Source organism: Gopherus flavomarginatus, chromosome 5 (assembly GCF_025201925.1).
Source record: "Gopherus flavomarginatus isolate rGopFla2 chromosome 5, rGopFla2.mat.asm, whole genome shotgun sequence".
Taxonomy (NCBI): domain Eukaryota; kingdom Metazoa; phylum Chordata; order Testudines; family Testudinidae; genus Gopherus; species Gopherus flavomarginatus.
The window spans coordinates 149,702,364-149,717,709 of NC_066621.1; the positions used below are offsets into that span (position 1 = coordinate 149,702,364).

At 43.3% G+C, this 15,346-nt stretch overlaps 1 protein-coding gene across 5 annotated transcripts in view; it reads left to right on the top strand.

Moving 5' to 3' along the window:
• SLC35F4 (solute carrier family 35 member F4) overlaps nucleotides 1-15,346 on the top strand; it is a 193,277-nt gene that overhangs the window by 143,101 nt on the left and 34,830 nt on the right. For 2 of the 5 annotated variants that reach the window (XM_050952639.1, XM_050952640.1), the window contains exons 2-3: nucleotides 8,501-8,689; nucleotides 13,810-14,107. In XM_050952639.1, coding sequence (XP_050808596.1) covers nucleotides 8,501-8,689; nucleotides 13,810-14,107 — 487 coding nt within the window. Of the gene's footprint in view, nucleotides 1-8,500; nucleotides 8,690-9,207; nucleotides 9,280-13,809; nucleotides 14,108-15,346 lie in introns of those variants that run through there. The other 3 variants (XM_050952642.1, XM_050952643.1, XM_050952644.1) reach the window with 3 other exon arrangements.

Consider the following 15,346-nt stretch of genomic DNA (forward strand, 5'->3'; position numbering starts at 1 on the left):
TATGGACTTAACCACCATGAATTTATCCAGTTCTCTTTTAAACGCTGTTACAGTCCCAGCCTTCACAACCTCCTCGGGCAAGGAGTTCCACAAGTTGACTGTGCGCTGCGTGAAGAAGAACTTCCTTTTATTTGTTTTAAACCTGCTGCCTATTAATTTCATTTGGTGACCCCTAGTTCTTGTATTATGGGAATAAGTAAATAACTTTTCCTTATCCACTTTCTCCACATCACTCATGATTTTATATACCTTTATCATATCCCCCCTTAGTCTCCTCTTTTCCGAGCTAAAGAGGCCTAGCCTCTTTAATCTCTCCTCATATGGGACCCTCTCCAAACTCCTAATCATTTTAGTTGCCCTTTTCTGAACCTTTTCTAGTGCCAATATATCTTTTTTGAATTGAGGAAACCACATCTGTACGCAGTATTCGAGATGTGGGCGTACCATGGATTTATATAAGGGTAATATATTCTTAGTCTTATTCTCTATCCCCTTTTTAATGATTCCTAACATCCTGTTTGCTTTTTTGACTGCCTCTGCACACTGCGTGGACATCTTCAGAGAACTATCCACGATGACGCCAAGATCTTTTTCCTGACTCGTTGTAGCTAAATTAGCCCCCATCATATTATATGTATAGTTGGGGTTATTTTTCCCAATGTGCATTATTTTACATTTATCCACATTTATTCCCTCTTATTAAGATTTATTCCCTCTTATTGTTGTAGTAGGGTACAATCTCTTAGATTTAATCTACAAGCTCTTAGATGTAAGCACCTGGTGTAAGAGACCCATCCTGCAATTGTCACTCACATGAGCAATCCAATTAATTACATACTCATATGTATGGGACACAATTGAACTGAGCAGCAAGTTTTGGATTTACTGCTGTTCTTGGAAATTCCTAAATGGCAGAATACAAAAGGAATCCACAAAGGAACCAATTAGCTAATTAAGGTCATACATTAACCATTCGCTTACTTGAATAATCAAAGCAGAGCATTAAGTTATGCTCTTGCTAGCTCTGTGTGCTCCCATGAGGTCACTTCCGGTTCTCCCATGTATTATTTGTTAAACCCACTTGTGGGTTTATGTATTGTCATAAAATTATATTATAAGCTTTCTGAGGTGAGAGACGTGTCGTACTGCAAGAAATGCTGTCTTGCAGCCTCTCTGCTGTTTGCAAGATTGGCACCAATATCTATTATGATAAATGGTTAAAATAAATCACCGAATTCTGTGCAAAATACAGACTCATTCTAAACCGGTGGTTCATCTAATGTAAAGCCCTGGGCCAAATTCAATCCTGGTGTTACTCTGCTGTATTCTGATGAAGTCAGGTAAGGGTTTGGTACACAGTAAATGACAGATTATGCAACAGTTATCTGTGTTTATATAAAGTAATCATGTAAGAATGGATTTGCTAGGCAGAGTGAATGGACAATTACACTAACTCCATGTTCGCCTTTGAAAAACTGATTTTTACTGAGTGAAACTAAAAGTCATTCAGAAGTGTGGAGGGTGAGCCGAACATGACAGAATACAGCTTTCTGCTTCTCTGCTTGTCTCTATGAATCTTACCTCCTGTCCATAACCAACAGCACTTGCAACAGAGAGACCATGTCTAGGGAGAGAAATCGCGTAGGTGTGGGAGGAAAAGCCTGGAAAAGTCACTGGAACTAAGCACAAGAATCCTGTTGCTTAGTTTAGAAATGGATCTGTCTCAGTGGGAGTGATAAATGACATGGTGGAATGTGAGGAGTTCTGATGGGAAGTGTGGAGGTTCTGAAGAGAGGAGCTGATGGAGGTATGAATGGAGTGGGTGGGTAAATGGGGTGGATGGGGTAAAATGTACCCTTGTTTGGGGGATGTAGAGTGTGGTGCACACATCTCAAACAATAGTTAGCAACGTCATTCAGTTCCTTGAAGAGAACGATCTGCAGAAAAAGTGGAAAGGTTTGATATTGCATTCTGAGGAATAAGTGGAAATCCATTCACTTAGAGTTGAAGAGCCACCACTGGCCTACTGGATAAAACACTGGGCTAGGATTCAGGAGAAGTGGGTTTGATGACAAGCCACAGGCTCCCGGTGTATCCCTGGGCAAGTCACTTAATCTTTCTGTACCTCGGTTGCCCATCTGTAAAGTGGGAGCAATACTTCACAGGAGTGTTGTGAGGGTAAATCTGTTAATGATTGTAGGCGCTCAGATACTCAGTGATGGCAGCCTGGGAAGTACATAGATAGCTTGGGCTCCATGCAGACGATAGGGGTTACATAAGCTGCCCTGTGCCAACGCCAGCCAAGGGGACCCCTCTTGAAGTCACAGTTCCTCCCAGGCTCCCTGTAGTGCTTTCTTGGGATGTGTTCCCCCCTCTCCCCCGCCTCAGCAAGAGAGAGACTTGCTGGTGCTAAGCTGGGTGATAGTTGTGACTGCTAACCACCGCGGACAGACTTCTCAGGACTCTGCCAGCCCTTACTTTGCCTTGCAGGTTAATACTTGGTCCACCCCTGTTCCCTAACTTCCTAGAAGCGTTCCCTTGTAGAGTGCAGCCCCTGTCACTGGGCACTCTCGGTAATTTCCAAGTCTGCTGCTTCCCAAGAGTCTGCATACACACCAGCTTGCTTGATTCAACTGGGAAGGTATGTGCTACTTAATATCACAGCCCTGCAATGACTTTATAGTAAAAGGAGAATAAGCTTATTAACAAAGAACAGATTCAAGTGAGTATTGAGTAAGAATAACGGAAACACTGATGGCTACAAACGAAACAGAAGTATAACATGCTTCTGAGAGACTGATCGTTACTTTTAACAGGCTAAAACCTTTGTCTAAGATAAGTTTCTAACCTAAAGGAACCGCTCAGCATCAACATCCCTCCGGGCCAGGATCGAATTTTCATGGATGCAAAAGGTGCTGTTCTTTTTGCTCCCTCAGTAATGGGTAACCAAAATGTTCTTGTCCCTTCTTATAGGCCAGCAAACCTTTGAAATGAATCTCTTTGAAGTGTACCCCTAGATAAGCTCCTTGTTTCCTGCTGCAGTGTGTTCCGGGGTGCTTTGACACCAGGCTGCGTTCTCATCCACCTGTTAACTTGCTTTTCATGTTTAACCTCAGATGCAAATGAACTTCCATCATATTTGGCTTATCCTGATCAATGTACATCAGAGATCTAGGCACAGGGGTAAATCAACATTCCTTTGCGTCTGGGAAAAACTTATCAACTCTGCCTGGTTACATAGTTCAAACCTATTTTTAGTATGTACATTCAGCTTCTTGACTGGCAGTCATACGCACATCACACAACGCTCGTGATGACCAATATGATATAAGCTTTCATTTGATACCTCACATAGCATTTTTAATAAGTAAATACTATGACAGCAATGTGTTAAGTGTAGTGAGTTTATCAGGCTTGCTAGGAAATTGCTGTTCCATGACAGTGAACCTTTTGCCAGTTGGCTTTTAGGGGCTCTGAGGGCCATGCTCTTCTTTTGCTCTGAGGAGAGGGTAAGTTCACCCTTCTTTGGGGCATGGCTTACATCCCACGCTCACCTGGCAGCGTCTGACAGCCTGTTCATGGGAGGGCAGAGCCATAACTTCACCTGCTTCTGCTCTCTCCTCACCCACTTGCTTGTCTAGTGTTGCATTGCGAAGGCCGGCCCTGCTCTTGCCACATCCAGGAGCTGCTAGGCAGAGATGGGTTCTTACTCCTCTGGGCAGCCATGTGGCCAAACCCATCGGCTATCCTTCAATAGCCACGTGACAATTCCTAGAAAGAGAGAAGGATATGTATCTCAGTGGCAAATACTGCTCTTAGTATTCTGGTGCAAATCCAGAGGGACAACATACAACTGCTCTGTTAGGAAAATAAAGAACAGAGGCTTTGCAAGCTCTGCTTTTGGTTCTTCTAATGTAAGCCAGAATTCACAAAGTGCATGAAGGCATCTGTGACCTGCAAAAAAAAGTATGTGAGGTTTCTTTACATGGTACAGCAATCTGTGATTTGTTGTCCTTGCTGTTAATAAAATAGTAAACTTAGATAAATTAACTGGAATATATCTGCTCACCTTCACTGTCAAAATATATCATTGAAATATATTTAGATTCAGTAGCCTAAAATGGCATAGTCCTAAGCTTTCCACTAAAGTGAAATTCCTGCAAGTTGCATGGGCACTTTTTAAAGACACCGTAATAGAGGCCCAACTTCAATGTATACCCCAAATTAAGAAACACAGTAAAAGAACTAAAAAAGAACCACTGTGACTTAACAACCATGTGAAAGAAGCAGTGAGAGATAAAAAGACTTCCTTTAAAAAGTGGAAGTCAAATCCTAGTGAGGCAAATAGAAAGGAGCACAAACACTGCCAGCCCAAGTGCAAGAGTGTAATAAGAAAAGCCAAAGAGGAGTTTGAAGAACAGCTAGCCAAAAACTCCAAAGGTAATAACAAAATGTTTTTTAAATACGTCAGAAGCAAGAAGCCTGCTAAACAATCAGTGAGGCCCCTTGATGATCGAAATACAAAAGGAGCGCTTAAAGACGATAAAGTCATTGCGGAGAAACTAAATGGATTCTTTGCTTCAGTCTTCACAACTGAGGATGTTAGGGAGATTCCCAAACCTGAGCCGGCTTTTGTAGGTGACAAATCTGAGGAACTGTCACAGATTGAAGTGTCACTAGAGGAGGTTTTGGAATTAATTGATAAACTCAACATTAACAAGTCACCGGGACCAGATGGCATTCACCCAAGAGTTCTGAAAGAACTCAAATGTGAAGTTGTGGAACTATTAACTAAGGTTTGTAACCTGTCCTTTTAATCGGCTTCGGTACCCAATGACTGGAAGTTAGCTAATGTAACGCCAATATTTAATAAGGGCTCTAGAGGTGATCCCGGCAATTACAGACTGGTAAGTCTAACGTCAGTACCGGGCAAATTAGTCGAAACAATAGCTAAGAATAAAATTGTCAGACACATAGAAAAACGTAAACTGTTGAGCAATAGTCAACATGGTTTCTGTAAACGGAAATCGTGTCTTACTAATCTATTAGAGTTCTTTGAAGGGGTCAACAAACGTGGACAAGGGGGATCCAGTGGACATAGTGTACTTAGATTTCCAGAAAGCCTTTGACAAGGTCCCTCACCAAAGGCTCTTACGTAAATTAAGCTGTCATGAGATAAAAGGGAAGGTCCTTTCATGGATTGAGAACTGGTTAAAAGACAGGGAACAAAGAGTAGGAATTAATGGTAAATTCTCAGAATGGAGAGGGGTAACTAGTGGTGTTCCCCAAGGGTCAGTCCTAGGACCAATCCTATTCAATTTATTCATAAGTGATCTGGAGAAAGGAGTAAACAGTGAAGTGGCAAAGTTTGCAGGTGATACTAAACTACTCAAGATAGTTAAGACCAAAGCAGATTGTGAAGAACTTCAAAAAGATCTCACAAAACTAAGTGATTGGGCAACAAAATGGCAAATGAAATTTCATGTGGATAAATGTAAAGTAATTCACAGTGGAAAAAATTCATACAACTATACATACAATATGATGGGGGCTAATTTAGCTACAACACGTCAGGAAAAAGATCTTGGCGTCATCGTGGATAGTTCTCTGAAGATGTTCATGCAGTGCAGAGGCGGTCAAAAAAGCAAACAGGATGTTAGGAATCATTAAAAAAGGGATAGAGAATAAGACTGAGAATATATTATTGCCGTTATATAAATCCATGGTATGCCCACATCTTGAGTACTGTGTACAGATGTGGTCTCCTCACCTTAAAAAAGATATTCTAGCACTAGAAAAGGTTCAGAAAAGGGCAACTAAAATGATTAGGGGTTTGGAGAGGGTCCCATATGAGGAAAGATTAAAGAGGCTAGGCCTCTCCAGCTTGGAAAAGACGAGACTAAGGGGGGATATGATAGAGGTATATAAAATCATGAGTGATGTGGAGAAAGTGGATAAGGAAAAGTTATTTACTTATTCCCATAATACAAGAACTAGGGGTCACCAAATGAAATTAATAGGCAGCAGGTTTAAAACAAATAAAAGGAAGTTCTTCTTCACACAGTGCACAGTCAACTTGTGGAACTCCTTACCTGAGGAGGTTGTGAAGGCTGGGGCTATAACAATGTTTAAAAGGGAACTAGGTAAATTCATGGTGGCTAAGTCCATAAATGGCTATTAGCCAGAATGGGTAAAGAATGGTGTCCCTAGCCTCTGTTTGTCAGAGGATGGAGATGGATGGCAGGAGAGAGATCACTTGATCATTGCCTGTTAGGTTCACTCCCTCTGGGGCACCTGGCATTGGCCACTGTTGGTAGACAGATACTGGGCTAGATGGACCTTTGGTCTGACCCGGTACGGTCTTTCTTATGTTATGTTATGTTTCCAGCTCTAACAAACTATTGATTAATTGTTGTGCTACTTGATTGCTTTCGAAGATCAGGGAAGAATATTGCACTAAAACAAGTAGTGTCTTCAAATTAAATATGGGCTCTTAATTGGCAATTTCAGTCTCAACTGCTCGAGGTTCTCAACACATGCCAAAAGATTGATGCCACACTGTTATACAGCTTTTAAATAACTAGGAGCTGTTTGTGTGTGTGTGTAAGAAAAAATGCTTCTGCGATTTTAGTTGCAAATATTCCACTAAGCTTGTGCTGAGGCTAATCCTGATGCTTTATCCAGCACTAGATCTGGATTCATGAATTGGGATGCTATCTGTGCAATTAATTTTATTTTGTGCAATCTCTTTGGGAAACATATTTCTGTATTATGCTTATTTTATCATTGATAAGTAAAGGCCAAGGACTACATTTTCAAAAGTGACTGGTGGTTTGGGGGGAGCCATCGTAAAGGCTGATTTTCAGAGGGTGGGTGCTTAGCACAGGCTTTTTTAAGGTCCCTCAATGCAGGACCCCCAAAATAACTAGTGAATTTTTGAAAATTTAGGAGTAAAAGTATTGATCACTTTAGCCCCTTGGATTTCAGACTGTGGATGTTGCAAGTACCGTTCGACTATTGTAGAGTAAGGCATTGTGCTGTGTTGTATGAGGGAAATGTTCCAGATCAATCACAATACTTAGCATGTATGTTGTGCTTTTCCTCATTGAAGAGCTTTAAAACTTTTCCTACCCCTTATGGCATGGAATTACCTGCGCACCCAAAAATCCTGAGTGAAGCTTGCTGGTTATGTAAAGAAGTCTATTCTATTCTATTAGTCTGCTATATCGTTGCACAGTTGGCATCTTACAAGCAGGTTTTGTATTCAATTACACTGGAAAACAGATTTGATTGGCATGCTAAGGCCACTAGAGTCATGGCAAAGCCGTCAGTTGTCAGTGTAGGTGTAAATAACAGCACCAGTTTGGGTGATAAAGTTACCTATTGAAAATCCAGCTGCTAGGAGAGGGGATAGGCAGCCACAATTAACTTCCAAATCCATGTCTTACATTTATTTCCCTATTCCATGTTCTTAGTGACTGATGTGCTGCTTGTGTGCTGACCGGTTAAATAAGCCCCCAGCCTAAAATAAATCTGTGAATCTGGGCAAGACGTTCAAAACATGGAAGAGACGAGCCAGGCTTAGTTGGCCAGGTTCAGACCATCGTGCTGATGTGTCCATTCTCCTCTGTCATCTGCTGGTTCTTCATTCACTCCTGCAAGTTCTCGCTCATAGAACATGGTGTCTTCCTCAGCGGCAAAATTTATATCAACCTAACATCTGGTTGATTCCAGCCATGTATTTCTGGGTTCCGGGTCTTACCTGCCATCTTCTACCTCTTCTCCAGCCTCCTAAGAATAGGCTCCTATTCCGCCTTGGTGTTGTTTCCATCCAGCAGAATGAGAAAAGACAACTTCTCTGAAGACCTGCGGCTCTGATGTGGCTTGCCAGAAAGTATTTCAGTGCCCTAACTGGGTCTGAAGTCATAAAAGTAGACTCCTTCCAGTGATAGAACAGTTGTCCTAGTTTCAGATGGTTATTACTGGCTTCTGTTTCATTCTGTACAGCCATCAAGGACCTCAAGTACCAATGGTGGGACACTGTAGGATGTAACAAAGAGGAAACTTTCCTCTTGTAAGGCTGTCCTTGGTGACACCAGGGGAGGATCATTCCAAAAAAATCCCTTCCCATGCCATGAGGAAATGGTGTCCTCCACTCTTGCTTGTTTCAGTGTCAGTGGTCAGGAAGGGCCTGCATGAGTACAAGTGCCTCTTTGACTGTTCAAACCAAATGGATGGCACATGGTAGCTAAAAATGTGTTCCAGTTTAGGACTCTAATTCCTTCAGGAAAAACAGTTAATCTTTGTAAGGAGCTTCTACATGTGGGGGAGGGGAAGTTAAGAATTCATTTTTGGCCAGCGGGGACTTTGATTATTACGGTGTGCACCCCTCCCCCAGGAGTCATTTGTATGCATTTCATTGTCAAGATGTTTGAAATCCCACAATGCCTTTTCCTCAAGGGAGCTTACAGTCAAACTTATGCAAACTCTTTCTTCTCAGGTGCCTCCCGATCATCTGTCACCCGATGCAAGCCAGGAGCCAACTGCCCCATCACACGCAGTGGCATCAGTAGGCAGCTATCCCCTTTATCTGTTGCTGAAGATTCTGCTGCTCCCATTCTTGAGCTGCAGAGTCGAAGCCCCTCTGGAATTTGCCGGCACAGCAGAGTCGAGAGGCAGATCAGATCAGGTAGGAACAACAGCTGCATATTTGGCACAGTGAGATGCCTGCAAAAGGCCGCTTTCGTCTGTCTTGGAAGGATGCCGTGGTTGGTGCAATGTCAGAAAGCATTGACATGGTTTCCTGTACCGTGAGCAACACAGCCACAGGAAAGCCATTCCTTTATCTGTTGCAAATTGGGGTTTGGAGGGATTGAAGAGTGGAGGGGGAAAAGAGGCATGGTCCCTAATAGAAATATATGCTTTAGTATCTGAGAAGTTGGCTGTATAAGCCCAATAGTCACGGAAGACCTTTAAAGGATGATAAATAATAACACGCAGTTTTACATAATGGTTGTGTTTCCTTAGCTTCAGCCAGGCCAGAGCCCAGGGACTCTTAAAAGCCGGTTCTATTCCTTCTCAAAGCCACTGGCCCTCTCACCTCAGACCATGGATGCTCTGAAGAGGAGGAAGAGAAAGAGCAAGAGGTGGAATGATATCTAGGCAAGACCATCAACCCCAGCTCAGATCACCAGTCAGCTGCTGAGGAAGACATCAGGGCTTACCGCAGGATGTAGCCTCCCCCTTTACTGCAGCAGTGTAGCCCAAGTGAACCTGTAGGTATGGTGCTGCCTCTGGTTTCTCCATCAGCAAATCAGCCGGGCATTGGTGGCTCCTTCATCCATGTGGGTGGGATGGACACAGCTATGATGTATTGGCCTGAGGCAGAGTTTTCAAGTCTGCTGAATTCTTCTAGAAGGAGGAGAGCAGTTGAGACTGAAATAGCATCATTGCCCAAGCTCCTTGGGAAAACTGTGGCGTCAAAATGGCAAGAGGAGGAGGAAGAGGTGGAGGCTGAACCTCCCAAACACATTGAGAATGTGGGAGATGAGTCTCCACTTCTGTCTCTCCATTGCCCAAACTCTGAGAAGAGACAGCCATTTCTAGTGTCCCAATCAGCTGGGTAAACCGAGGGAGCTAGTAGTCCTGTAGAAAGAACGTATATGATGGCAAAAAGGGAATTCAGTAGAGAGTTGCAGAGAGAACTGCTGGGTATCCTGGAAAAATATCTGAGATACCCTGAGACAACAGTGCATAGCTTGCAAGAAGGATCATACCCAAGACACTGGAGACCTGATTCTGATCTCACCTATATTGGTGATCGTGACTGACTTCATTCAAGCCAACACCTGTGCAAAACCAAAATCAGAATCAATTGTGAGTTCTCTAAGGAAGGACCTTGGTCCCTCTGAGGAGTGGTAGTGCCCTGACCTGATTCTCCTTGAACTTGGCACCCTGTCGCTTTCGACTGCATCTCCTTTCAGTTCTGGGCCTCCCTTTCTAAGGAATAAGATCTGAGCAAGGTTGTCTTGGGAAAGTACTGTAGCTGCACAGGGACAGTATAGATGCACGAGGAGTAGTCACAAAGAAAGCATAGTGACCTAAACTTCAGGTAAAGCTGCCCTCTCTCTACAAGATGGATAGCAGACACTGATGCATGTAGAAGAGCAGCCTGTGTGTTATGCTGTTTCACGTACCATTTCTTTGCAAGACCTTTTTTTTTTTTTTTACCATACTATCAGTCAGGCATCGTAAGCAAAAACTGTTAGCAATAGTGAAAAGTTAAACACAGAATGTATGGGGTTTTCTGGTCACTAGCTGCTTTCCAGTACCGTGTTCCTCTGGCCACAATGTCTTATCAGTTCTGTCCCTTTCCCTCTGTGCTTCTTGGCTCTCCAAATTTATTTCTGTGTCCATGACTGGTGATGTTTATTGCTGTGTTGCTGATTGGATTAATTGCAGACACAGAGGAGCTCTGCCATCTTGGTGGCTGTGAAAAGTTATTTACTGGTTGCTTTGACCGAAGTGTGTGTTTATTTTGTGGTAGCTCACGCTTCAGCATCTGCGCATTGGTTCTACTTCCCTGCCCAGGCCTGGCTCCAGCCTGATGACCAGTAGAAATGGAATCTTTGGAAATATCCTACCCATTTAGTATGGATTTATTTATGCCCGTTATTCCTGCAGGCCACTCTCTTGGAATCCAGGCCCCAGGCTCGATATTCAGTATTGTTGTTGTTTTTTTATCTTTGCTGTAGGATGAGACTTTTGAAGTGCTTAAGTGATTCAGGAGCAGAAATCCCATGGACTTCTGAAGGAACTTTTGCGACTTAGGTTATTCCACCATATAAGATTAATCAGACCGGAGGCTCATGTACCTTTTTGAGCCAAGCAAGAACTCACAAGGAGTGTATGTTTCTGTTATATTCATTAACATCCTGTGACAGGGTCAGGCCAGATGGCTACAGGAGATAGAAGGCAGATATATTAGCCCTAGGTTAAGTAGGTCCCCTTTCCCTGGGTATGGTAACAGGGAAGATTCCAGAACAATCAGGAGCTTTCTGGAAACAATTAAGGCAGACAGACTGATTAGAACACCTGCAGCCAATCAAGAAGCTGCTAGAAGCAATTAAGGCAGGCTAATCAGGGCACCTGGCTTTAAAAAGGAGCTCACTTCAGTTTGTGGTGCGCATGTGAGGAGCTGGGCGCAAGAGGCACAAGGAGCTGAGAGTGAGAGGCTGTGCTGCTGGAGGACTAAGGAGTACAAGTGTTATCAGACACCAGGAGGAAGATCCTGTGGTGAGGATAAAGAAGGTGTTTGGAGGAGGCCATGGGGAAGTAGCCCAGGGAGTTGTAGCTGTCATGCAGCTGTTACAGGAGGCACTACAGACAGCTGCAATCCACAGGGCCCTGGGCTGGAACCCGGAGTAGCGGGCGGGCCTGGGTTCCCCCCAAACCTCCCAACTCCTGATCAGACACAGGAGGAGTTGATCCAGACTGTGGGTTCCACCAGAAGGGAAGATCTTTGAGGTGAGCAAATCTGCCAATAAGCACAGGACCCACCAAGGTAGAGGAGGAACTTTGTCACAATCCACATCCGGACTGCAAAATCCACACCAAATGCTAATAATAGCTTCATGCACAGTTATAGTAATTACATAATTGTTTGGTAATTGGAAAATGTAGGGCTCATGCAAAGGTGTTTTATGCCTTCTGTTTCTGTGATTACTGTAACTATTAGATCAATGAGAGTTAATTGCTTGGTAGTTCTGTCTTGCAGGTAACCCCACCTGTGGATATTATATATCATGTTCTGTGCAAGCATCTCTGGTTTGCAAACAAACTATAATTTACCTTTCAGTGGTAGCGGTCAGTCATTATTAGTATGACTAAAATATCATGCTCTGGTTCCTGCCCCCCATCAGTTAATGAGAATGTTAAACTGACTGCATTTTATAAAAAACTATCTTTTCAAAGCACTCTCTAATTATTCTCTGCATGTTATTAATAGACCTTTAATTTTATTGGAACTCTTTTTTCACTATTGAACAATGGAACAGCTAAATAGCTGTCACTTTGGGCATGAACAAGGCTCTGCTGTCCCTGTCTATCATGCAGTTTGCTGGAATGGCTGCAGTGTTGTGTTTCTATAACTTAACCAGGGCCGGCTCCAGGCACCAGCATTCCAAGCTGGTGCTTGGAACGACAATCCGCAAGGGGTGGCAGTCCCTGTTATTTTGCCCCCAAGCAGCGCACCGAATTGCTGCCGCGGACGGTGGGGGCAGTCTGTGTGCCCTTAGGGTGGCACATGAGTTTCCATGGTGGCAATTTGGCAGCAGCTTCTATGTTTAGCTGTCTGTGGCGGCTTCAGCTAAACATAGAAGCTGCCGCCAAATTGCCGCTGCCGCGGAAACGCACCTGCCGCCCTAAGGGCACATGGACTGCCCCCGCCGCCCACGGCTGCAATTCGATGCGCTGCTTGGAGCGGCGAAAACTGTACAGCCGGCCCTGAACTTAACCCTTTTATGAGGTTAGATTGTTGGCCTGCTGCTCAACCCCCAACCTGGAGGTCCAGTGGGACTTGGGGGTTGGAGGGGCCTGGTCCCTATCTTTTGACCTCTCTGGTTTGGGTGGCCCAATGAGGAGTTAAAACTCCTGCTGGTGTACCTCCATACCATCTATATTCTAGAAAGAGGCCACTGCACAGTTGCAAAATGCACTGTTTCCTCATTATAAAGTTCTTGGTTATAATGCATTCTCTGATATAATTAAAAGAAACACTTCCAAGATCAAATTCACCCCGATGTACCTCTACTAACTTGGTCCACTACGTTTACATAATGTTAATCCTATATCAAAAGCAAATGCATCAAAGGGAAGTCAAGGTTTGGTCTGAAATCCTGCCTTTCTCACATGTTGTTATGTTGAACTGCTCCATAACAGAACCCATGATGATGTATCCTATCTTCACAGCTGGTGTATAGTTCCTATTCACATTAATAAACAAATCGATCCCCACAATATATTATGTCATACGCTGGTCAAACCTGTAGACAGTAAAATCATGTAGTTACGGTAGCTGCTGTTCATGTGGAGTAGCTACTTGTAGTGATTTTTAATATTAACCCTGAATCCAAACCATCATGGTACGTTCTCATGTAGTAAGATAGGCTGAGCTCGCTACTCCACTGGCACATCAGACCAAGGCGCAAAATGAATCAACTGTTTCACTGTTTCCACAGTAACTAGAGTAGGGAATGACAGCTATCTAGCTCTTCTTTGTTTCTATCTAGTGATTTTATTACCAAGATCTAGTTTTAGTCCACAAATCTGTCTCGTTCTATGTGATGAACTTTTAAAAGGAAATGACCAAACTATTTTTTTCCTAAGCTTGTAAATAAAAATGTGCTTTCTGAGTCAAGACCTTTGAATCATTTTTCCTAGTTTCAGATCTGTGGGCTCACCTAGCAAACATACACAGTTTTTGGCTTTATAACATAGTTGGCCTTAAGAGAGGGATACGGCTGTACACTACAGGCTTGACTGACAAAAGAAGGACCCGAAACAGTGGAAACAGCTGGTCCCTGGTGCCACTGTAATTTGGTTGTGCTTTGTTCCCATCACCTTGCAATTGTGGTTGTTTTATTACTTAAGTATTTCTTTGCAGCATTCCAAATCCTTGGCTGGGGGGCATTGTGTTTGGTCCAGAGGGGTGAGGTGTTAAAGAAACCGATACTATAGCAGAAATTATGAATTCCTAGAAATGGATCCATTTTGCCTGTGACTCTCCTCTTTTTTTTTTTTTTTTTTCAGGAGAAGAAGGGACACAAACCCATACCGAGAACAACAGTCAAGAAAACCAAGCACAGACCCGGTGTCAGTCTTGCACATCTACATTTCTTAAGGTTGTCTGGGGATTTCTAATAATCTTATCAGTCTCATCCTCTTGGGTTGGAACCACACAGATTGTGAAAATCACATATAAGAACTTTGACTATCCATTTTTCATGACTTGGTTTTCAACAAACTGGAACATTATGTTTTTTCCCGTTTATTATTCTGGGCACCTTGCAACTGCACAGGAAAAGCAGTCTCCAATCAAAAAATTCAGGTAGGTTTTATTGTGACAATGTCCCTCTAAGTATCTCCATAACTGTTGACTCAAATGACAGCTGTTTTCTTAGACTCTAGCTATATAGTTTGCTTTTTGGTGTGATGGTGCAGAATAAAGATCACACTTTATTTTAAGGTCCCAGTCATATATAGTTTATTAGAAGTTAATAGATTATTTACATATGCTTGAATAAATGGTTAATTTGTATAGATTGTTATTGAGTTCAACAGGTCAATTGCTTGCTTATGGTTTATACCTTGTATTGATGTGCTTATAGCCATCTATAACAGATACTACTGCATCTGTAACATACAACCTTAATATAAAGTCTGACCAGAATAAATCAGAGCTGGCCAAGATGAAGCTTAAAGCTGGGGAGATGGAAGATTGCAGCATGTCTTAAGGGCCCCTGTAGGGGAATAGTGGTATGCAAACCATTTCCCCACGCCCCTGTGTTGGCTATCCACATATCAGGCCACAGTCTGCCTTGAGGGGAGTAGAGAGATGGTTTTCATCCCCTTTCCATAAAGGCTGCTTCCCAGGAATTGTGAACTACAGAGTCTGCGCTTTGGACAAAGCAGCTACACGCTGCCCCTTGCTATGGACTGAGAGCAAAGTCAGTCTAGCCTGAAGTGAAGAAATGCTGGGAGCATAACTGCAGTTATAATTTTAGGTTATATGGGCAATGACATACACATCTAGGGTTGCCACCTGTCTGGTTTTTACCCAGATAGTCTGGGTTTCGGCTTGTCTGTCTGCGTACCATTTGAGAAGCCCTGATGTCCCTTTTTTTTTTAAATCTGGGAGTTGGAGAAGGGGATGAAGCCTTGGGAGAAGAGGTGGAGAAGGGGATGGAGTTTTAGGGGAAGAGGCAGGGCTTTGGGGGAAGAGGCAGAGCAGGGGTGAGGTCTTGAAGGAAGAGGCGGAGCAGGGGGTGACTCATAGACTGTAGGACTGGAAGGGACCTCGAGAGGTCATCGAGTCCAGTCCCCTGCCCTCATGGCAGGACCAAATACTGTCTAGACCATCCCTAATAGACATTTATCTAACCTACTCTTAAATATCTCCAGGGATGGAGATTCCACAACTTCCCTAGGCAATCTATTCCAGTGTTTAACTACCCTGACAGTTAGGAACTTTTTCCTAATGTCCAACCTAAATCTCCCTTGCTGCAGTTTAAGCCCATTGCTTCTTGTTCTACCATTGGAGGCTAAGGTGAACAAGTTTTCTCCCTCC